The sequence below is a fragment of the Nothoprocta perdicaria genome, unplaced genomic scaffold, assembly GCF_003342845.1.
Source record: "Nothoprocta perdicaria isolate Ctin4 unplaced genomic scaffold, notPer1 scaffold_5, whole genome shotgun sequence".
In the NCBI taxonomy this organism is placed as follows: domain Eukaryota; kingdom Metazoa; phylum Chordata; class Aves; order Tinamiformes; family Tinamidae; genus Nothoprocta; species Nothoprocta perdicaria.
In genome coordinates, this window is record NW_020455754.1 from 8,526,833 (window position 1) to 8,551,046 (window position 24,214).

At 49.6% G+C, this 24,214-nt stretch overlaps 1 protein-coding gene across 1 annotated transcript; it reads left to right on the forward strand.

Moving 5' to 3' along the window:
* Positions 1–3,675: 3,675 nt before the first annotated feature.
* Positions 3,676–23,502, forward strand: CSF1R (colony stimulating factor 1 receptor). The gene is made up of 21 exons (XM_026047403.1): positions 3,676–3,752; positions 9,221–9,466; positions 10,250–10,534; positions 10,841–10,974; positions 11,449–11,608; positions 12,289–12,478; positions 13,551–13,666; positions 13,927–14,047; positions 14,748–14,938; positions 15,256–15,368; positions 17,388–17,514; positions 17,978–18,082; positions 18,393–18,503; positions 18,909–19,071; positions 19,524–19,627; positions 19,771–19,889; positions 20,571–20,693; positions 20,805–20,916; positions 21,161–21,260; positions 21,884–21,989; positions 22,203–23,502. The coding sequence occupies exons 1-21, from the start codon at positions 3,704–3,706 to the stop codon at positions 22,332–22,334; spliced, it is 2,907 nt and encodes a 968-aa protein (XP_025903188.1). The 5' UTR covers positions 3,676–3,703; the 3' UTR covers positions 22,335–23,502.
* The last annotated feature ends 712 nt before the right edge of the window (positions 23,503–24,214 follow it).

Below are 24,214 nucleotides of genomic sequence, written 5' to 3' on the forward strand. Positions count from 1 at the left end.
TTAACCGTGCCGCGGCTGAAGGCTAAGCACGTTAATACGCTGTGTGTGACCCCAACGCTTAGCAAAAGCCACACTGGGAACCAGGCAGAGAGCAGCACAGTGAGTGAGCCCAGGCATGTGGGACGGAGCAGGGGCTGTGAGCAGGGCAGGACCTGCCCCAGCTCCGTGCAACGGACCAGCCCGTGGGTCACGCTGCACCGAGCAGAGGTGAGTGGATGGAAGGACGGCTGAGCTGTTGGAAGGTGCAGCTGCAACACGCACATCCTGAAGTCTAATGCTGGCAAAACAGCTGGATCTGGGGTAGGGTAAGCATGTGGGTCACCGCACTGCAGCAGTGCAGGGTTAGAGGGAGGTTTGGGAACACCACGGTGTAGTTCATTTCTCTCCATAGGGCAACTTCTCAGTGCAGTGAGGAGCTAGCAACGGGATCAAGGCACCAGCAGGAGTAGTGGTGTACAGAGCTCCTCACTCCTGGCTCTCCTCCAACCTGAATTCAGCTCTCCTTCTGGGAGGAACAATTACCTCGTATAGAAGAAAACCCAAAGTTTTGGGCCCCCATACCCTCTCGTCCCAAGTCCTTCTATCTCTCTCCTTTCCTCCTGCTCTCCCCACTTTCCTCTTGATATCACCCCAGAAGTTCTGCAGAATGGGACACAGTCACCTCCTGGGGTCCAGCCCAAAGCTGCCTCCTCTCTGCCGCTTTGCTGAAACTGCTTCAAAATCTACCCTAGACTGCTGAGCAGAGCTGTTTGCATTCAGCCCGGAGCCGCAAGCTTGGAAAGGCCGAGGTTGCTGCACAAAGAGCATTTCGAATTGAACTGAATCCAGTTTTCAGCCTGTGTGATGCTGTCCCAGAGCGATGCCTAGCGAGCAGCAGTTGCACCCATTTGCACAAGGATTCACACATTCCACTTTCTGAAAACCCTTTGTGTAGGGTCCAAAGGCCCAAAGCACCAGCTGCAGCAGGAGACAGGTTCAAGTCTCAGTCTCCTCTTTCCAGCCCAGCCTGTCCTGGGCTCTCATCTGTACTCGGTTTCCTAAAGAGGACGTTTTTAGGCTCCCTGAACAGCTCAGGCTCATTCTCCCCAAACCTGCTCTGAGTCACCTGGCACAGCTCGGCCATGTCAGGACATTTTTCTCCAGGAGCTGATGCAGCAGTGGAAAAAAAAGCCAACCTCATCTCTGGAGAGGCTGGAGAAAAAAAAAATGGTTTGCAGGGAAGCAAGGAGGGGGCTTGTTAACTCTCAGCTAAGAATCTGCTCATTCTTACTATCTGATCCATGTCCATCTTGGCCATGGAGGCCTCCATCATCATCCTTAGGCTTCAGACAACTCAAAGCAAATACCACTCCCTCATACTCAGAGCTGCTTGGGCACATAGACCTGCCTGGACAAACAGCATCAGCAGGCCATGCAACGCAGAGGTCTTCTGCATAAAGCCAAACCTGCACAAGACTGTCACAGATTTCATTATGGTTGTACCCACCTGCTTGTGAGGCTAGGGAAGGAAGCTCTGGCCAATATGAGCTGTGCCCATCCCAGTAACACTCCAGAGGCTGAGCTGCTGCTTGCAGCTTCAGCATTTGGTGGGTGCCACCCCCAGGCATGAAGAGACTGATCATGGATGAGGCAAGAAGCCCAGCAGATAGCCTGTCCACCAGCCTAAGCATGCTCACGTGTACCTAGCCCAGCTTAGGAACCACGTGCACTAGCTGTGACTTGTCACCTGTGGACTGTTTCCATCCAAGATTTCTGCAAGGGGCTCCTCAAAGGCAAGAAGGGAGACTGACAGACTGCTTCTCTTCTCTGCTAATAACCTGTCTGGTTTAATACTTGCTCATACTAGTGAGTCAGTTCTCTCTGAGCTGGCATTTGTTCCTGGAAAAAAAAAAAATAAGAAGAAGGAGGAGGGAAACAAACATCCTTTAAAAAGCCCCTTTGGCTCAAAAGGAGGAAAGATAATCAGCCAGACATATCTTGCAGCCCAGTCACTCTCTAAGGCCCCAGCTCTGAATGAGAGCCCCCCAGCACACCACGTTGTCTCTCCTTCATATTCTTCTTCTCTATGTCCTGCCAGGAAAAAGTGCTGAGAGGAAATCTCCTCCAGCCAAAAGCTGCTGCTTCTTCTCTCTGGACTCCTGCACAGATCAGCTTCCTCATGCTCTCCAGCCATCCCTCCGGCCAAAACCTAGAGCTTTCTACTCATTCCCATGACTGTTAGTCATGTTCAACAGTCAGCCATGCTCTCATCTCTTGGCCCCCAAGATATTGTCTTCCAAATGTCTCTCTAATCTCTAAGGCTTCCCTTTGGAGAAGCCCCCAAGCCCATTCCCCTCCAGTTGCAGAAGCACAAGGAGGACTCCTCTGACAGGGACCTTTGAGCTGTAAGTGCAGATGCCACAGCCACCTCTGTGCAGGCACATCACTAAATCCTGACTCCTTTAGTCCAAATTAGGCAGCCCATCTTTCCGACAGCTCCCTGCTGAGAGCAGATGGGCAGCCACATCTCAGTGCAGCTAATTCAGAACCCCAAAGCACCCCAGGACCTCTTTCTCAGTCTGTGCTACCAAGCGGTGCTTATAACTACTCCTACCCCTGCGCTGTCACCATACAGACCAAACTTTTGCAGCAAAGTGAAGTTAATCAGCATTGCAGCAGAGAGCAAGGCAGACCCCAAATCTCCCTTGATCTGCTAATGTTTCGATGACATGACTCTCTCTTAGCAAGCTCTTTTGCTTCAATCCTTTCCTCACCTCTAATTCTGGAAGAAATGTAGCCCAGGAAAGAGTTAATTAAGTGCCTCATTACGGCTCCCAGGTGCTGATCAGGCTGGCAATCAGAAATCACCTGCAAAAAGCTTCCCTGCCAAAGCTACCCCAGCAAAGTGGAAGAGCTGGGTGGGCAGGAGGAAAGCAAAGTAGGTGGGATGTCTTCCCTGTGGCCAGAGAGGAGGATCCTTGGTGTAGCTGGGCAGTGACTCCCTGGCTGTTGTCCCTTTTGATGGCTACAGTGCTTTGAGATGGCCCCATGATACTGGCTGGAGCAGAGCAATGGGATGACCCCCACAAGGCTCAGGATTCACCCAGGGGTTTCTGTCTTCCACTGAAACAAAATAATTTGTTGTCCTCGTGGGTCTCTGCCACCTGGAACCCACCTTGGGCCAGGCCCAAGACCTCTTTGAGGACTTGCTGCAGGGGAGTTGGTCCACCATGTTCCTGGACCCTTGGGGGCCCAAAGCCAGCAAGAGCCACAAGATTGAGGTAAAACTTATCCCACTGAGGTAAAACTTAGTCCCCTGCTATGCAGGTAGATCCCAGCCTGTCTCTTTCCCTCCCCAAACAGGAGGTGAGAGCACAGTGGTGCCTAGTGGGACTGGGTGGCCATAGTCAGGGTGAATCAGGGCAGCTCACCCTGGGGCTCCTTGCTGCCCCTCCTCTGCGGACTTGGTTTGTCACTGGTGACGTCCCAAAACAGTGCCTTTTTTCTTCCCTCCCATTTCAAAAACAAACTAAAAAAAAAAAAAAAAGAACACAATTTCTTAACTTGTGGTCGCCTCAGAAAGGAGAAGCTCCTATCAAGAGCACACTGGGAACGGCGCCCGCACGGAGAGGAGCCCGCTGCCCAAGTGGGTCCGCTCAGCTGCTCGCGGGGTCTTCGCTGCAGCTCCGCTCCAAGCTGGGGAGGTGCCACCATCACTGGGAAGATGGGCCCTGGCCTCCTGGTGCTGCTGATCACCGCTACCATCTGGCACGGTAGGTCCACGAGCCCTGCAGAGATCCCCTCTGTCACCGCATCACTCCAGGGCGGTTTTAAGATGTGGTTCAGGTTTCCCGAGAGTGCAGAGATGCAGGAGAACCCTGTTGTTCCAGCCTGTCCTTGGGTGACATGGCCCCACTAAGGCTTGTCTGTGCTGAGGAAGGGGAAATGCCACAGTTTGACCAAAGGATACTTGGCTCCCAACTGCAAAAGGCACCACTGGGCTCCCAATTGTGTTTACCCAAACTCCAAAGTACTTGCGTGGGCCTTTGGGATGTGATATGGCAGTGAGGCAGGTCCAAGGAGCCTTGGAGGAGGCAGATAGTGGGTGAGGGAACATGCCCACTCCATAGTAGGTGTTTAGCTACAGGGAAGAGACGACGAGAGTGGCTCTAGCATCGTCCATGGGTGGCTGCAGTGCAAGAGGAGGACGCGAGTGGAGGGAGGCTGTGTCGCTAATCCGTATTGACTCCCCATCTCAGCTGTGCTGAGGACTACTGCTGGCTCCCTATTTCCCTGTGGAGGGAAGGCCAAGATATACAGAAAGGCTCTCAGCAACAGGGAACAAGATGGTTTGGGTCTGGAGGTGGGTTAGGGGGAAGAAGAAATGCAGCAGAAAGCATGTCCCAAGGGAAGATCTTTCTGGAGGAAAAAAAATATACTTTTGCATAGACAGAGCAAGAGCTGGAAATGCTGGTCTGCAGGTGAGAAAAGGTGGGAAGATACTTCTAGCAGCCTCTCTCACTGCACTTTCCTGCCAACAGGAGAGTGGTGTGTGAGTACTGAGTTCTTTGGTGGTATGGGCTTGTGCAAAAGGGCAACAGAGCCACTTTTTAGACCCTGAGATGGAAACCCAACCCAGACAGCCACCAGAGGAAGGTGAATACAGCTGGGTTTTGAGGCCAATGAGATGGCCAACAAGTGATAGATAGCTCATCAACCTCAAGAGTCACTAAGACAGTCCTGAGATTTGCAAACAAATGCAAGGAAGTCTGCCCCTGTTCTGGGTCCTATGTTACTGATCTTGCATATTAAGCAATGACAGATTCTCCACTCTTCTCATCCCTCTTCCCTTCATTTTCCTGCAGAGTTCATTCCCTTCAAGGGATGATGAGATTCCTGGCAATTCCCCCTCAAAGAGCGTAATCTCAGAGGGAAGATATTTGGCATATAGCAGGCAGACAGGGTTTCCATCTCAAGCCACTGCTGTGTTCATATTTTCAGCTTCGGAGCTTGCATCTCTCTTGCTATTACACCGCACAGTGCCTCCATTCAAACCACATCTCCTACAAGCTCTGCCATTCCCAGACGCCTGTGCCGGGAGCTGAGTTGTGTAGACTGCAGCATTTTGTCGTTATTCTGATTCAGGGAGTCTGGCCTGAATTCCTTGCCACACTTGTTCTTGCTTCTGACTCCTTGTTTACCAGCCCCTGTAGTCATCATTGTGCTCCTGAGGAACAAATATGTCTTTAACATTTTTGGTCAATTTTATACTTCAAGTGTTGCTTTCTAATGGTGGGACAGGGCATTGGAGTATCTTTTGTGAGATTCTCCCCAGCTTTGCTGTTGAAGGAAGGATTTTTAACACTTTCTTATCCTACCCCAGCCCAAATACAGGACTTAGTGTTTAATTACTTACATGATGTTAGCCCATTGAAGGGAGTGTTAGCATAGGAGCAGTTGCTGCACTGATCATCCCTGTAAAGCACTGAAGAGTGTATTTGGGAGAGCACTGATTTGTAGAGGCCGTTTTTTATGAGTTTTAAGGAAACAAGGAACAGACCACTCTGATAGACACGTGTGAGATCATAGCAAGATCGGTCAGAATCTCCCAAAAGGTTTCCCTCAGGCATCTAAGTGATGCAGGTTGCCAGCCATGACATCCTCATAAGACAGTTTGCCACATTGGGGAGATAAACTCATACTGTTCTCAGTCTCATAGATCTTGGCCATCTCCGGCACAAAGCTCTGGCTGAGGTTGTCTAAAACAAACTCTAGGTTTAAAACAAACTCTAGGACTCCCTTCTCCTGCCTTTTGGGTTGCAGTTGTATGTTCTGAGAATGCCTACGGGTGATGCAGTGTGACCCACTGCCAAATGCAGCATGGGTCATACTGCACTGAGACCTGGCTTTTGACGGCAAGATAGTGTTGTGCACTCAAATCCCAGCTTCGGATAAAGGAGAGGAAGGATTTGAAACCCAAGCATCCCATGTCCATGTTCTTGGTTATCTGGAAAGGTCTTCCAAGGGGATTTGGCATTTTTGTTGCAGATGAATCTAAGCCTCTGCAGAAGAAGCCCTAAGGATAGAGAGACATTGAACCTCCCTTTCTCTACCCAGTACAGTAGGTGACTCTCTCAGAAAGTGTCCCCATAGACCAATTCCTCTCACCATCCCATTGTTGTGGGGAAAGCAGGGGGAGCCCATACCTAATGTTGGTCCCTCCAAGAGCCAGACTCTTGCTCCTACGATCAAGCCAAGAGCCTGGTGACTCTCCTCTGTGCAAACTCACTGAACCTCCAAGTCATTTCTCCTTAACTTGCCATTTCCAAACCCTCAGCAGAGCAGAGTTATGTTTTGGCTGTGATCAGAAAGGCAGGGATGGAGCCCGTAGCTGTAACTAGAGGTCACAGTTACACAACCCGAGTGTGGCAAAACCTTCGGCCAGCTGTTACTGGCAGTGTTGAGGAAGCTGCTGAGGAGCAGCACAGAGACATCCCTGGGCTTCGTGCAAGATTGCACACTGGTCAGCAGGGAGCAAGCGTCCGCCAGCAGCCCTGCTTCCCTATTCCGAGGAAGGGGAGAAGGATCTCTGAGTCATCTCCCAGTGCATGCAGGGAACAGAGCCCTTGGGAGGCCTTTACCTGGAAGGGTCCCATGGTCAGTGTCCCTGTTTTTCACCCTGTCCATCCTTACCTGTGCAGAGTGTTTTTGCCATTCCTGAGTCTTCAGTGACCTCCTGAAGGCTGCTGGCTTCTTCACTGCAGGGCATTAGGTACAATAAGTCCTCTGGGACCCTTTTCAGATGTGTTTTGGGAGCTGCTGGAGAGTGATAACAAGGACAATGGGTGACAAGACTCTTGCTTCTGTCCTGTTGTTGTGGCCCCACCAAGGACTAGGTATAACATGGACTTTTCCCAAGACAGTCTGAATGCAGCTCTGTGAGAAGGAAAGTTTGGCTCCCTCATCAAACCTTGCTGAAGCCTTGGACACAGCCAGCCAGCCAAAGTGAAGAGCTGGCAAGGCAAAAGTGTGCAGTGGTAGAGAGTAAAAGCACCAGAGATGTGTCAAGCCCTGCTAGAAAACAGAGCTAAGCAAAGAGGGAGGAATGCTGCACCTCAGATATGTGGAAAATGTGGCTTTGCAACGGATTCTGGGATATGTTTTTCTCCACTTTGGGAATAAATGAGGCTTTTCCTCTTTCCACAGACAGATAAAAACAACAAAAAGAAGAAAAAATAACCTCGAGGAGATAAAATGTCAAACATTCCATGCTCCCAGGCTCCCTGTGCCCTGCTTCCTCCCCCAGGGCCAGCCACTTTGATTCAGGCCTTGTTTGGGTTTCCCCAGGGCAGCCGCATCAGTGTCATGCGCCAGGAAAGCTCTAGGGCCTAGGTCTCCTGCAGCTCTTCCCTCCATTGCACGGAGAGGGGGAAACTTTCGGCCAAGGCTGCTTTAGACGTGCTCCTTGGGGTCTGTTGTGGCAGCCCTGAGCGGAGCAAGGGAGGGCAGGGAGCGTGTTTGCACCCCAGCCATCCTCTTCCTCACCAAGGGCTGTGAATGCGGCTGAGCAAATGTCCACGTTGCTTTTGCCAACTCAGTTTGAGGGACGGTGTCCTCTGTCCAAAGCGGCATCCGGAGACTGGAGTGCTTTAAATTGTCTTTGCTGCTGCTGCCCGTGCCCACAACCAGTCCTCCATGGCTCTCTTTCCTGCAGCAGACTTGAATAGGGAAGAGTTGTAAGCTCAGGCCACTGCTCTCCTTCTCCTTGCAAATATAGAAGTGCAGCTGGATGAATGGTGGGACACTTTGGGACGCTTTGTCCTTTCTTAATTCCTGCCAGGTTGGGGCATTTATGTTTCCTTGGACAACAAATGTCCCCACCTACAACCTACAGAGCATCTGCGCACCGAGGCCTACAGCATTTTGATGCATCCCAAGACCAGATTTGGCCCTTTTTTTCCCATTGCCACCACCTCAGAGCAGCTCTGCTACCCAGGCAGACATCATCCGCTGCTAAGAGCAGCTGGCTGATCCCTCTCTTCTTACTATTAACTGAACCCTAGTGTTTGTCCCTTTAAGATGTGAGGATGGGTTTGCAACCGGGAAGAAAAGCAGAAGTGGGAGAATAGCCCTGGATAGGGGCCGGAGTCGGGGTGCAGAGCCCCTCGAGCACGGATGGCCATGTGCAATGTGTTTCCTGTCCTCGGCAGAGGCCTGGCGTGGGGGTGGCGGTACCACTTCTTCTCTAGCTCCACGACACTGATTCATTTCTCACTTCCCCCCACCCTAAATATAGGTGGTGAGTCAAAGAACTTGCTGACGCAGCAAAACAGGGAAAAAAATATATATATCCTTCTGACACTGAGAGCTGGAGTGGGATTCTGGTTCCCCTTTATTCGGATGGTGGAGAAGCCATCTTCAAGGCAGAAATGGCATCAGAAATCTGGCTGGATTGCAATAGCAAGTGACAGTTTATAGAATGATGGCTGTGGACTTGCAGGAGCCATTTAGCTTTTATGTGCCTTAGTTTCTCTTCTCATGTACTTTTTGATTTTTAAATTCAAAATTGATTTTAAATTCAAAATTGAATTTTAAACGGTGTTTACTGTTCACTTCCTAATATGTTGATGGTATAGGGGAGGAAAAACAAACTCTTTGATTCTGTAGGTGTCCTTCAAAATCTCCTCCTCCACAAGTATGTAAGACAGGCTTCCCAAAGTACACGCACCAAGCTCCTGCTCTGCAGAAGCTTTCCGGGCTGCTTCTAGCTGATGATAGCACCAGGAAAAAAGAGAGCTCCATCCACTGGGCTTGGACTGAACTTCACCATATAAAATTATCAGCTCACTTAACTCCTACAGTACTTCTACTTCCAGTACTTCTACTTCCACTACAAAAGGAAAACCTGTTGTGAAAAGAGGCAAAACTTAACAGGAACCAGGAATTTCCAAGCTAGCACCTGGCCTGATCAGTTCCAAATGCCTGTGTTTCTTTTACAGTACTCTGCACATCTAGATATGGTTTCATTTTCCTTCTCTGAAATTCATTTCTTGAACGTTCAGGTCACTGTATCAGTCTGGTGAGGTGGGAAATGGCCAGAGTAATGTGACACAAAAATGTCTGCATCCCAAACCCAGTCTTTTCCCAATGATATCTACTCCATGTTCAGCAGTGTGAACTTCAGCAGAGCATCCTAAAGAATCATTTGTGCATCTTCCCTCTCTTTCTTTTCTGTTTGCAGGCTCAGCATCTCCAGTGATCAGCCCTGACAGCCCTGCTGTGGTGGTCAATACAGGTGATCCAGTCACATTACACTGCTCAGGAGATTCTGAAGTTCAGTGGTATGGCCAAGAGAATACATCCACCAACCGCACCAACAGCACACTGAGAATTCCCAAGGCCACTTACAGGGATACAGGCACCTATAAGTGTGGCTATGTCAACGGTAACGACAAGGGCATCGCATCTGTGCATCTGTTTGTGCGAGGTAACTGTTGTCCTCTCCTCCCACATGTGCAGGAAGAGTGACCTCCCTTCAGGGAGCAAAGTCATTATGCAGGTCCTCTCTATGGCTGTGGTCATGCATGTCTGGGGAACAGTGCAGGCTCCTACCAGGGCTGTGGTTCACCCACATAACATAGGGTCCATGGCTGAAGCATTAGGGTCAGGCACAGAGCACCTGCATCTCCTGCAGATGAATGAGTGTCATAGACCTCTTCTTCCATTTACTTTTGTTTCTCTTCCTGAAGAAAGGGATGAAGGTCTGTCTTCTGTTGTAACATGCAATGAGATCTGGAAATCAGGGAAAAGCTGTATTCTCAGTACCCCAGATATGGAAGAGATTCGCATTAATCATTTCTCCACTATGTGACCTGAACCCTAAATATTCTTTTACCCCAAAAGGAGCTATGGTATGGTAACAGCAGCATGGAGTTCACCCCTTCCCTTGTACCAGGAACAGTTCTGCACAGGAAAGGTGGAGGTCTTACAAAACCAATACCATGGCTAAAGACTGAAGAGTGCTAAAAATATTTCTTAATCTCTTGTCTGTAAGCATTCATAACTTGCTAGCTCTGCTCTCCTCAACAGCCACACCTGCAAAAGGTCTTGTCATGTAAGTTTTGGAGGCTGAGTGAACCACGCATTAAGCAGGGATGCTCCCAACTCCTAGTGAGCCGTAATGCTGGAGAGGCTTGGCTGGAATGTCTCTGTTAGCTTTAACACATGTTTTCCTGATGTGGTTCTTTGGCCTGTCTTGTTTCCTCTGTAGATCCCAATAATGTGTGGTACACTCCAACCTTCAGGATTGTTGTGACTGAAGGCAGTAACGCTGAACTCCCTTGTCTCATCACGGCCCCTGAGTACGGATCCAGTGCAACTCTGACAGTAGACAACGCTTCTGGCTACCCAACGGGAACCAACTATTCTTTCAGTGCAGAGAAGGGAATGACACTATACAACGTGCAACACCAGCAGAAGGGCTATTACTACTGTCAAACAGTGATAAATGGAAAAATAAAGAAGTCATCAAGAATAAGACTGATTGTGGAAGAAGGTAAAGGGTTGGGGTTGCTACTGACCTCAGGGGGACAGCAATAGCTCAGTTGGCCACTGCTTTTCCTTCCATAAGAAAAAGCCAAAAGAACCACTTGTAGTGGTGTTTAGTGTGGTCTCACCTGTCCTTATTGTTTCCCCATAGACACATGCATACAAAAAGGAGCAATGTTCCCTAGGAAAGGAGAAACAAGGGTATAAAGAATGAAGGAAAAACAGAAGGCAGACAGTCCCTGGGGAGTCTCTAAAACAAGGTGGGTCATTGGGCCAGCCGACATTGAAATTTTTCATGCTTGCCTTTATCTAGCCCTTGAGAAGCCTTTATCAGTGATGATCGACCCTGAAGATCACGTGCGAATCGTGGGTGAACTGTTCACAGTCACTTGCAGAATAATTGCTCCTTCTCACAAGTACAACATCAAATGGGTGGCAGCAAAGAACGTAAGTTGCGTGCACAGCTTCAAGGGTGGATAAGGCCTCTCGGGACACCAGGGAGAAAGAACCACCATGGATCCAAGCTGTCTGCAGCAAAGCTTTATACTGCCCAGCCAAAGTAACTATTAGCTATTTGTAATTTAGCAGTAGAAATCTTAATATAGATATCCTTTTCTTTGGATGGCACAGGGTTAAGAAACACCTGTGTGCTGTCAGGGTCTTCCTTCAGGAAAGAAAGGGACAAGACATGTTCAGGATGCCTGTAGTGGAATATCTGTCCTGATTACTTAGCTTTAATATCCCTCTGTCCTCATTACTTAGCTTTAATATCCCTCTTTTTCTCCATAGAGATGAGTTTTAGTAACAGAGGTTCTATAACAAAGCTTGGTGGCCCAAAACACACCATGTTAGGTACATTTGATATAAATATTATTTTGTTCCATCCAAGCAAGTGCTTGATATTCTCTCTCTGCCTGACAGGCCAACAAAACTACAGAGATTAGATTTGAGAATGATCACTACATCATCAGCTACACCCTGATCATTCCGGCAGTGACAATGGAAGACAGTGGGAAGTACACGTGTGTAGCCAACAATTCTGCAGGGTCCAAGAGTGTCTCAGCAGTGCTGCAGGTAGTAGGTGAGTACTTCCCAAAAGGGCCAGGGAGATGTGAGCTGAATCGTGAATTGCTGCTTCTGCCACCTTCTTGTTCCTAGCTTGCTGGAGACATCATCCTTGCCTCTGTGTGAGAACTCACCCAAGGCCTGTGCAGTTGCTAGGAAATGAACTGCTCACTTCATGTCTTGAGGAGCAGGAGGGTATTTTTGGGTCTAGGTGAAAAAACAGAGAGCCTTTCTTAATTTCTATGTTCTTTTCTAAACAACTTTGAAACAAAACAAAAAAGCAGGGTATGTCCATACTAAATCCTTGTATGGCTTTAGTCAGCTGTTCCAGACTTACCCTGAAATGTTTCCAGGTGAGAAGCTAAGAATTTAGCAAAGGGTAGATCTTCTATAGATGCTCAGGAGATATAGTTAGCAATGTGTAAACCCTCTTACCTTGTGTAACTTCTCTAGAGTTCCCCAGCTTTCCTTGGGTAGCATGCAATCCAAGCCATCATGGCAGAGAGGAAATTTTAAAGCATTCTGATGATATGAGACATGCAATTTGAGTAATATTTCATTCTGTCTCCTGGTCTCCTAGCTGAGGCTGCTCTTTCCAATACTGATCCATTGGTGAAGACCGTGTAAGCTTGTTTCAGGTTTTTTTCTTCTCTGTGGACGTGCCTGCTGATGGCCCTGCTCTCCTGTGTCCTTCAGAGAGAGGTTATGTGTTCTTGACCCCAGTGCAAGCCACCAGCCAGGAAGTTGCCTTGGGAGAGAGCCTGAAACTTCAGGTCCTGATTGAGGCTTACCCTGCCCTTCTCCGCTGGGGCTGGAAGCACACCAACTCTTTGAAGAAGTCTGCAACCACCACACTTAAGGGCGAAATGACCTCTGGAAACAACTGGTATGTGCTTTCTCTGTCCTGCATGAGCCATGGCATGTTCCTATGTGAGACAACCAGACCCCATCCCACTGGTTGATAGAAAACCTTGTTTTAAAGAGAACGGTTTTGCCTTTCCGTTTCCAACAAGCCATCAGGCCAAGGAGAGAGGCACCTTTCTCTAACTTGGTAGTTCTCTCTTCAGAAAACCTTGTCAAAGTCACTGTCACGTTTGTTTTCTGGTTGCTCAAGTTTGCCCTCTCTCAGCAGGAAGACATTGCAGGGGTGGGTGTATAGGACCAAAAAAAATAAAAGGATTCCTGCACTGTCCTTCAGACTTGTGCCACACTGTGCTCTCTGGGGAGAAGCACCTGCAGACACTTGTATGTCTCTTGTCAAGAGAGGCCAGACACATCACTATGAGGTTATGATAGGTACTGATCTAAGGGGGGTGCATGGCCATCCTCCTCCCAGAGTCTACAGCCAACCCAGGTCAAAACGAGCCTGAAAGCAAGACACTTGCCCTGTTCGTTGGGTGAGATTCGGCAATTCCTCTTTCATTTTCTCAGAAACAAAAAACAATCCACAAGAGGAACTGTGTCACTCAGCAAGCAGGATGGCTTTAGAGACAAAACTCATTTGAATCAGGATCTGGGAGTTGTGCTGGGGGCAGAGGGGAGGGGACACTGGGAACCATTGACTTGATGGGTTAAGAGATAGGAGGAGTGACTCAAGAACACAGGGACCAACATATTCTGGCCCTTCCTAGGCAGTGATTTCTAAACTCTAACTCTAGAACTATATTTCAAACTCTATTCCTGAACATTCACCTATCTGTAGCCTTTCAGAAGCATGGTGCACTCTGTGGCACCATGAAAGGGAAAGCCCTTTCTTCTAAGGGGAAGCTTTTCAACAGCGGGTGAGATCAGACCCTCCTTGCATCCCCCAAGGAAAGAGGCAGCAGCTTTCCTCCCCGGCAGGTCTGGAGATATTCCAGAGCACAGGCAACAGACACATTTTGCAGAGCACAGAGCAGACTATGTGAGTTTTCTTAGCACAGCTTTCCTCACGGGGCTTCTTCTCTCTGTGGGAGCAGGTACAACAACACGCTCTTCCTGAATCGTCTGCAGGAAGGGGAGAATGGCCTCTATACCTTTTATGCCCTCAACAATGAGACCAATGCATCGGTGACCTTCAGCATCTCTGTGAAATGTAAGTGCTCTCTTACCCCTCTGGGTTTACTGTCCAGGAGGCAAGGAGTATGGCTGAAGTACCAAGGCACTGGGCCAAGGCAGCTTCCAGCCCAATGCTCAGGGGAGATGAAGCCAGATTGTATCTGGGTCCAATCCCAAACCCAGACGTAGCACAGGAATTCATGTCTTTTATTGTCAATCACATGGAAGTGATTCAGAGCACAGGGAATAGGATCTTCCTCTGGTCCTAGCACCCATGTCTCTCTGCCTTCCCAACAGCCGCTCCAAGAGTCTGCTCCATCAGGGTGCCAGCCAATGACTCCAACGTCCTTCACTGCGTGGCCATCGGCTACCCTGCCCCACGCATTGAGTGGTACCAGTGCCCTGTTCATTCTACCAGGTAAGAAATGTCCTGGAGCCTGGGCCAAGTGGCACTTCCAACACGTAGGCACTTGCCTTTGCAGCATTGCATTTTCCCAACTGCACCACATCCTCGCAAAGGATTGCTTGCAGGTGATGTAGCCAGGCCAGGAACTTTGGAGAGAGACTTTGTCCTGCTGAAGAGAGTTGTTCTCGGGCACTATCCAAGGCGAGGGGGCTGATACTATTAGGAAGTTCTTAAGCATGAAGAGTTCAGCCACCTGTGATTCATGTTTTCCTAAGGCTTTTCCAATGAGTATTTGAATCCCTTTGAGAACTGCCCTTACATAGTTGCTGTAGAGCTGTTCTGGTTAGTCCTATTAATTTTTCAGGGACCTCCTGGAAGACCTCACTGGCCCAAGGCTTTACCAAACTCTACAAAACCACCATCCACAAGTGTCCTGAGCTGTAGGGTGATGGGGGCCAGTGCAGCCCCAGACAGGGAGCTACTGTGTCTTCCCCCTTCAAGGAGGAGCCAGAACAGAGTGATGGCCACATACAGCTGGTCAAAGCTATGTGCCAATGCAGGGCCTTGATGTTCAAGAAAGGTCTTTATTTCTCATAGAGCTGCAGCCCTGATTCCCAGTGTCTCTTGTCTAGCTTGCTACAGGCACCAATTCACTCATGAGGAACTGCCCAGCAGAGAAACACTCATTCTCTCTTCTATGGTATTTCTGCAGATTCAATGAGGACTACATGTTGCTTGTGAATGATTCCAGTCCCCACGTGGTGAACATATTGCCTTTCCAAGAGGTGGAAGTGGAGAGCATCCTCCCATTCCAGAATCTGGGTGACAACTTCACCTTCTGCTGTGTGGCCATTAACAGAGAGGGGAATGCCTCCGACATGCTTCACTCTGTCACCGTCACCAGTAAGATCACAACTGGCAAGATTTTTGCAGGGAGGATATAGGCTTTTGGGTGCCCATCTTCTGCAAGAGGTAGAATAGATTCTAGAGTCACTCTAAGCTCATGGTGGGAGGTTGTGATATTTGACCTTTGGGTTTCATGTCAAGAGCTACTGGGATTCAAGGGAAGCTGTTAGAGGTGTCTCTGAGGGCAGTGCTGGGTTTTGTGGTATACAGGGGAAAGCTAATTCAGAACAGCAACTAGGTGAAATGCTCCCGGAGCTTGTGCATTAGCAATGAAATGGGAGCAGTTTCTCACCCCTGCTTCTTTGTTCCTCCAGGAAATATCATGGCTCCCCCGAACAAGCTCTTCAGCCCCATTCTCTCCACCTGCATGGGCACATCGGTCCTGCTGCTCCTCCTACTCCTCTTCCTCCTCTACAAGTACAACCAGGTCAGACTCCCTGCTCTGTAGCAAGGGCTGCAGCTCCTGCCCAACCCCGGAGACTGCTCTGCTTGGCAGTAAGCACTCAGCTTGGAAGTACCAGGCTACCTGCCTTCTTCCCAACTGCCTCCCAAGCCCCTCGGGAGTTTCCTAATGCCAGGCAAAGCCCACAAGGCACCAGATCTGCTGTGCGAACAAATCTCCTCCCTTAGATCCCTCAGGCTTGCAGAGCAGAGTTCACTACGAGTATTGCTCTGCACCAAAGGTGCTTGTTCTGTGCTGTCAGATGCTGTCAGTTTTGCAAGAATCCACAGATTGAGTTAGAAGGGAAAAAACAATTATGCAATGGCATCTACTCCTGCTTTTTATATATACTTAAAAAAGAAAAAAAAAAAAGGCTGTCTCCATGGGGAAACAGGCTGAGAAGGCAGTTGTCTCCAGGAAGATTTGGTCACTATTTTTACTCTAGAACTTGCCCCATTTTCTCTGCAAGATTCCTTTTCAGCATTCGGATTCCTTCCTGGTTGTTTCCACACCAGTCAATAGCCACCTCTGCTTCATCAGTGGATGAAAATCTCCTGTTTTTCAGTCTTCCCGTTGGCACATTCCTCTCCCATTGAGGCTCAGTTTTGCAGGGGAACTCTGAAGTGCCTGCTTGTCACAAGATCCAGTTGAGCACTCCCCCAGACAAGGATCCATGGCTTTGCAGGGAGAGCTGTCCTTGTTCCCAAGAAACCTCTGCCCCAGCTGCAGAGATCTTCCCTTGTGGGACCAGATCTGGCCAGTAGTGCAGGGAGAGAGAGGTGAATGGATGTGTGAGCACATCAGCCCCAGAGAAATAGCCTCTAGGAGGGCTTTGCAAGTTCCGGGGAACCAGGATGTGCTTGAGGCTGTGCCACCCATGGGCTTCTTGAGCCATGGCCGATTGATGCTTTGGTAGGTGAGTTGTTGAACAGAAAACAGCAATGCTCACCCTCTTGGAAAAGGCAACAGCAAACACGTGCAGTGCAGGTAGCACTGTTTATGACCACTGCTGGAAGCTCAATTACAAAGGTGTCGTTGATGCACAGCCTGGGTGGACACAGCTGTTTAACTCTTAGGTAAAGGAAAAAGGAGCAGTGTTTAGGAGAAAACAGAAACAGATACTTTTCATCAAATTGCAGGAGCTCTGTTTGCTCCAGGCTTTGTCCTTCACTGCTTTGCTAACCCAGCTGTAGGCATCCTTCTCCGTAGCTATCCCGGGGCAGTGGTGAGGAGGAGCCTTTCTGCACGTAGCTCCCAGGAGCTGCGACCCGGTATGGTTCACTGCAGCCTGCCTCGCTCCACCCCACTTCCCCATGCCTGCTCTGACGGCCCTGAGGCCCGCAGGGCTGCTCTGAGGTGCAGGGCTTTGCCTGTCTCCACACTCCAAGGCAAGGGCTGTGTACAGCGCGCTCATGCCAAGCTGCCACATTTCCTTTCTCTGCATTTGTGCCCCCGGGGTGACTGCCTCGCTCTCCCAACACGATACCCAGCCTAAGCTGGCAGCAGCCTCTGCCCACAGGCTCCAGCGCTGCTTCTCCCTGTACTCGCCTGGTTACTTCTGCCGTAACACTGGTGGAAAAGAGAAGAAATTCTCACTTCTGTTTCTCCATTTCTTTTTTCCCTGTAAGGGAAGCTGGGCTGGGCCATCTCCCGCAGTCTGCTTGCTCAGCAACCCAAGGTGCCCAGGCAGGAGGCACAGCTGGAGATCTCCCTCCAGCACCAGCTGGGCACTGCTCAGGGGGGACAGGCTGGATCCCCCAACACTCCTGTCCCAGTGAATCCCATGGTCTTCTTTGCAGCAAGAGGGCCTCCCCCCAGCCATGCTGTAGGAGCAGGGGATTTTGTCACAGCAGTGAGACTGGCCTCTCTAGACCCAGTTTCCCTTGGTGGTCTGAAACCCAGGCCCCTGCTCTGTGCTTTCAGGTGGGAGCCAGTGTGAGTGTTGGGACAGGGGCACCCTCAGACCTGGAGGAACATTGAATAACTGAAGTCTCTTCCTCACAGAAACCCAAGTACCAGGTGCGGTGGAAGATCATTGAGGCCTGTGAAGGGAATAACTACATCTTCATTGATCCCACTCAGCTGCCATACAATGAGAAATGGGAGTTCCCCAGGAATAATCTCCAGTTTGGTAAGAAACCTTCCTTGCTGTTTACATGGTGGCAGGTGCTAAAGGACAAAACCAAAGCAACTAGGCTACATCCAAAGCTGCATCCAGATATTACAGCAACAATATCAGCCATGCCCTGCTGATTTTTCCATCCAGAATGTCAAATGCTAGGGTACAGCCTCCATCTAGGCCTCCTTTGTTCCAAGAAAGGTTGAGAGGATCCCATCCCTCCTCTTATATCTAGTTTGTTCATAATGCATAGAGCTAGTGAGACCAATTTTTGGACATTCCTTCCTTCAGACTACCTCTACTTACAGTAGCACTCCTCTTAGATGTACCAGCTTCTGAGTAAATGTGCTCGTGTGTCATCTTGTCTGGGCTCAGCAGGAATATACCCATCAGACCTTCTCAAAGTTGGGTGCTGGACAACTACTTAATCCCTTTTTAGAAAGCATCTTATAAGTGCACCTTTTTTCTTCTACAGGAAAAACTCTTGGAGCTGGAGCCTTTGGAAAAGTGGTAGAAGCTACTGCTTTTGGGCTGGGTAAAGAAGATTCAGTCCTCAAAGTGGCTGTGAAGATGCTGAAATGTAAGTCCCGAGCAGCTTGCAAATGCTTCAGGATGTAGGGTGTGTTTGTCACATCCGCTGATGCTTCCAGGCTGTAAACCTTACTCTTTTTAGACATTTCTGTGATAAACATTGGGTAGATGAGCCACATGATTTGTGGCTGCATAGCCAGAGGGCACATATTCCCCTCTGACTCTTTCCTCCCTTTGTACCATCTTTGTCTCTACCTTTTCTGTTCTCTCCCATCACTGTCTTCTCTGCCTTGTCCCTCACCACTCCTTCCCACTTTCCTTTGTCACTCCTTCACAATCCTTCTCCTCTTGGCTTCCAGCATCGGCAGACACAGATGAGCAGGAGGCCCTCATGTCTGAGCTGAAGATCATGAGTCACTTGGGACACCACGAGAACATTGTTAACCTGCTGGGAGCCTGTACCCATGGAGGTAGGACCCCACAGCCCTGCTGTCCCCAGGAATCCCCCACACACACCCAACCTGCTCATTGAGGCTGGTAATTCTCTTCAGCCTCGCAAGGGAGAGGTACCTGATGAGCCCATTGGACTTTTCTGATCCTGTAACTCTACAAGGTTCTGAGGGAAAATATATAAACAGTGAATATTTTCCCTGGCAGTACTGCCTTCACAAATAGGTGTTTCAGAGGGGCTTAGGTGCCTGAGACAGCACACTGACTGATGCTTATTCCAGACAAGGAACTTTCCCCATAGAAACCCCCATGTACTTCAAGGTGGAAGTGATGATTCCCAGCACAAGCATGGGAAGGTCTGGACAAGGCAAGACCCTCAAGGAAAACAGTCACTTCTCAATGACTCCTTTCTGCCTCTCTCCCAGGCCCAATCCTGGTCATCACTGAGTACTGTCGCCATGGAGATCTGCTGAATTTCCTGCGGAAGAAAGCTGAATCCATAATTATCCAGGATTCATCCCTGGACACCTCTCTGGACAGCACTGCTGACTACAAAAACATCGACCTGGAGAAGAAATACATCCGCAGGTAAGAGCCGGGCCCCACAGCGCGTGCAGGGCCTGGGGCTTGCAGAAGGGTGCCCGGGGGGCTGTGCTATGGTGGCAGGTGAAGGGCAAAGGTCTGGGGATTTGCACAACACAAAGACATAAAGGACACTAAGAACGTATGTGTTTAGATAAGTTTTTCAAAGAGCATTTGAGTTTGCAGGACAAGAGGCTAAGGGCTCTCCATCAGTCAAGAGCCACCCCTTTACAACAGGGTAGCCCTTTTTTTGGGTGTTTGTAGCCCTCATACCGCAAGGCACCCAGGTTCCCTTTCTGAGTCAGCCTCAACATCGACTCTGCCTTTTAGCCTCTAGCTAAGCCACTTCCCGCGGGCAGGGATGTGGTTTCTCTGCTCAGTGGATGTGGAGAAGGGCAGAAGGTGCTACCGTAAGGTTGCTAACAGTCTGCCTCTGTCTGTGTTGCTCCCTGACTCAGTGACAGTGGCTTTGCAAGTCAGGGTTTGGATACGTATGTTGAGATGAGGCCTGTGTCATCATCAACATCAGCATCTTCAGCATCAGATTCTGCACAAGCCAGGGGTGAGTTAAAACCCATTTTTGTTTTTTCATCATTTCTTCATTCCAGTTGTCCGGTTTGATTGAGTTCGGGGAACTGCAATATTGCATAGTCTGCATTAATCACCAGGCTTGCACAGACTCCAAAGCTTCTCTTTGAATTCCAGGAAAAGGCTCAGAGGAAGAAGAAGAAACCAGGGAGGACCTCCGTCCCCTTGATCTCTCTGACTTGTTACAGTTCTCCAGCCAAGTGGCCCAGGGCATGGCATTCCTTGCATCAAAGAACGTGAGTGCAAAAGGATGAATGTCCCTGTACCAAGGCCAGAAAACCTCAGTCCAGTCACCACATCTGCACAAGAGTCACGATGGGGCGGCCAAACCCCAAAGCTGCTGCTGGAAATGAGCCTTTCTCCTCCATGTGCTGAGCTCTTTCATCGTGTCTGGGCTCAGCCATGCCAGGGGACAGCATGGGAGCAGTGTGTTTCCTTCCATACTGCCTCCACCAGGCTCCAGGCCGGCCAGCCCAACAGGGCAGCAGTGAGTGGGGGAACTCAGGGCCGTGCATCGTGTTGGTGTCACCCCCTTTCCGCCCAGCTTTCACATGAGATCAAGAGCCTTGATGCAGAGCTGTCCCGTGCTATTCATTTTAAGCATGCCAGAGAGCAGCACACTCATCTGCTGACATGAGACATGGGAGCAGTGCCAAGGGACCCTGGTTCTGAGTCACCTTCCACAGGGAAGCTAAAGGCCATGTGAATTATTGAAGGGCATAGCATGAAATGTCACAGTGTTTCAGCACTTGAAGTGGTTGAAAGGAGAAAGTCCCTACTCCTTATCCATGGCACAGTGCCTTGAAAGTCTCACAAGGATTTTATCCTTTAAGTGTGGTTATGGTGCTAGGCCCAGGTTGTAGGAGAGCAGGTGGGGACATGGGCTGGGCTCTCAGTTGCCTCTCTTTCCTCCCCAGTGCATCCATCGTGACTTAGCAGCCAGGAACGTGCTGGTGTCGGATGGACGGGTAGCCAAGATCTGCGACTTTGGCCTGGCCCGGGACATCATGAATGACTCCAACTACGTTGTGAAAGGCAATGTAAGTGATTGGGATAGGAACAGGAGAAGATGTGAGGGGGTGGTGAGGCTGGAGAGAGGACAGTATAACCAGTGAGCCCTTCCCAGACCGGACATGTCTTGGCTCTTCCAGGCACGCCTGCCCGTGAAGTGGATGGCCCCAGAAAGCATCTTTGACTGCATTTACACAGTGCAAAGTGACGTGTGGTCTTACGGCATCCTTCTTTGGGAGATCTTCTCCCTTGGTAAGAAAGAAAGGAGCCTACAAACTGTGTTTGGCTTCCGTGAGCACCACCCTACCATCTTTGCAGAAAACTTTCCAAGGATTTATCAGGGCAGGGGCAATTAAAAAACCTAGAGGGGGAAGAGCAGCACTGGCTCTGCTGCTGCTCCAAGCTCTTTCCTCCCACCCACCAAGGTACACATTAGACTGAAGGTTTGTTAAAGCTGCTGCCCTGAGCGCTGTCCTGGCTTCTATCCCTGTTACAGGTAAAAGCCCCTACCCTGGCATGGTGGTGAACAGCAAGTTCTACAGCATGGTGAAGCAGGGCTACCAGATGGCCAGGCCTGACTTTGCTCCCTTGGAAATGTGAGTGGATTGTGGGGAACTGCAAACACTGGATGAAAGGCGGGGCTGCACCCAGGTCATGGAAGAAGGCCAGGGAGGCCACAGGGAGCCTGGCACACATCTGCCACCTCGGGCAGCAGGATCTCCCCTTGAGGACTGAATCTTGTCAAGCTGCCTCCTTAAGATAGGAAATAAGTCTTGTGACAGCGAGTTATGATGCTCTACCTACTGCTTCCCCTGCTCATGTGAGTTCTCCTTGCTTCTCCATCATCTTCCCACTTGTGAATTTTGACAGCTTCTTTTTCTGCCATCTAATTTTTTATCCCAAGCATGTGAGAAGCCTGAGTAGGCTAGAGAAAAGGAACAAGTTCCAATTAAAAAAAAATTACTGGAGGCATCAAGTCTCTTGCAGACAGATCAGGGGTGTAGAGAAGGAGTTTGCTGTATGTCCTCCTGCCCTTCCCAGCCCCTGGAGCACTGCACCTATAGAGTGAAGGTGGTATAGGCAGGAAAAGAGAGGACAAGCAGCTGCTTGGTGTCCCAGGCCCAAGCACAGTGGGCTGCAGGGAAGAGCAGGGGGTTGCAGACCCTTCTGCAGCCTTTGGTCAGCTCACTGAGCAGCCTGTCCCCCTTTGACTCTGCAGCTACAGCATCATGCAGGCGTGCTGGAGCCTGGAGCCCACGCAGAGACCTACCTTCGACCAGATCTGCTGCTTCATCCAGAAAGAACTGGAGACACAAAAGGAGCAGGTGAGAAACTTGAAAGAGGAGGGAAGGGAAGGTCTCCCTGCATTTCATGTACAGTTGGTCAAAAGATGCTCTCTCTTGTCAATAGCTGTTCTGCAGCTCCACAAAACCCATGGACACAGCACAAGATGGTCTCATGTTAACATCCCAGCTCGTTATCTGTGCAGGGATAGAGAAGTCTTCCTCTAAAACCCACTCTGGCTTTTTGCTTTCCAGGACTACACGAACCTTCCCTCCACTGCTGAAGAGGACAGTGGTTGCGATACCTCTGGCTGCTGCGAGGAGTCCTGCGAGCACGAGGAGAGCGGGCAGCCCCTTCTCAAGAGTAACAACTATCAGTTCTGTTAGCTGCTACCAGCACCTCGGCCTGGCGGGTGACCTCAGGTGGTCACCGCTTCCCGGACACGCAGCTCCATGTCATACCATGCGGCATTCATAGGATGGGTTGTCTCTTTTTTTTATTTTTTTAAACAAATTGCAGCTAAGTAACACATTTCCAAAGGTCACTCACCAGCACACTCCGGAGCTCATGGTTCACACGGGTGTGTGTGCACAGACATGAGCAAGCCTTGAAGCCAGTCTTGAGAGCGAAGAAGTGAGAAACTGCCTCACACCAGACACAGCTCTCGTCCCTGGCAGTTCTGCTCTCTCCCCTGTGACAGCCCGTCACTGTGTGCTGCAGGGCACTTGTTCAGATACACTTAAAACTTCTACCCTGCATCAAAAAAAAAGCATTAACCTCTACCCTTCCTCATGCAATCTGCTTCTCTGCAGCTGATGCTTCTGCAGGGAGTTCGTGGGTGAAACAGGACACCCTGAGAGTTATTTTGTGAACTTGTGCGTGCCCCAGCAGCAGGGCAGAGAGGCAGTTCTTTCTCAGGTGAAATACAGAAGTGACCAGCACTCTTCCAAATAGCTACTGCTTTCCCAGCCCAGGAAGGAATGGCAGCTTAAACAGATCCAGAACTGATCACCATAACGCATATCCTACAAAACATATGAACTCTTAACATGTAGCAATTCACTGCCTTTCTTGGAATTACAGACGTGCTCTTGTATATATTTTCTTAGGTTTATTTTGATAGTAGCGTTAAGGTCATTTTTTTTCATAAGCTAGCTTGGGCCTAATGCCCTTAAACTGAATTTCTAGTCTAGTGTTTCTAGGCCCCAGGGTTACTAATGCCACAGCCCCCAGGTCCTGTGCAGCCAGCACGGGGTCGATAAGGAAGCTGAGCTGCACTTCACGGGGGTGGTAAAGGATGAGCACTAAAAGGCACAAGCCCTGACTGAGCTTAGGCCAACCATGACAAGACAGAACTACTGGACGACACGTGGCTTCCCCAGGCTGCTGTTGGGGACCACTGCCGCCTGTGCTCCACCTCTGTGTTCATGCTAATGCCAAGTGATTGATTCTTCCTTACTAAATAAAAAGCCACTGCATTTCTGTCTGTCAGCAGCATAAAGTAAGATACTTAATAAAGCAGGTCTTTCCCCCGGCTTTCAGGATTGTTCTCAGAGGGGGATCAGAGCAAGAGGGAGACACTGACCTGCCCTCTCACCCTCTCCATTCACCTGATCCTCAGATACTCGTGCCTCTCATTAGCAGCTCAAGACCATTGAATCTTGTGTAGCTTAGGAAGCTTATTAAAAAGAAGGGTTTAAAGCATTTGTCTCTGAAGACCCTGCCTTTAATTGGTGGAAATGAAGTATTCACCAGTATGCGTGAAGATAACAGGGCCGCAATGTCAAGGGGCTGATGGGACTTCCAACGAGGGTCACCGCGTTCGAGACACGGGCACAGGGCAGGCAGAAATTCCAGCTTCCTGCAGCAGAACCTCCTCTACCAGGAGTGAAGACACAACTGGAGCTCCAGGTGCTGGTAACATTAACCTGGAGAGAAGTTACTGTCACTTGCTGCAGACTCGCTCCTCACAAGAGCCCTGGCAGGAGCAGCTGAGCAAGGAACTGCAGAACAAGAAGCCACTGCTGACCCCACCAAGCAGGCAGGCTGGTACAGTCCTCACATTGGTCTCATATGGGCTCCTCAGCTCGCCTTAACTCCAGCCAACTTCACTTCTGCAAACTGAAATTCTGGATCCTGACATCTGTTATAAGCCCTGACAGTACAGAGTAATTTACTTTAAAATAAATTTAAAGAAATTAAAATAGCAAACCAGAAAACTGCAGCTGATCTCTAGGAGTCACAGAAGGAATGTGTCATCCTGGAA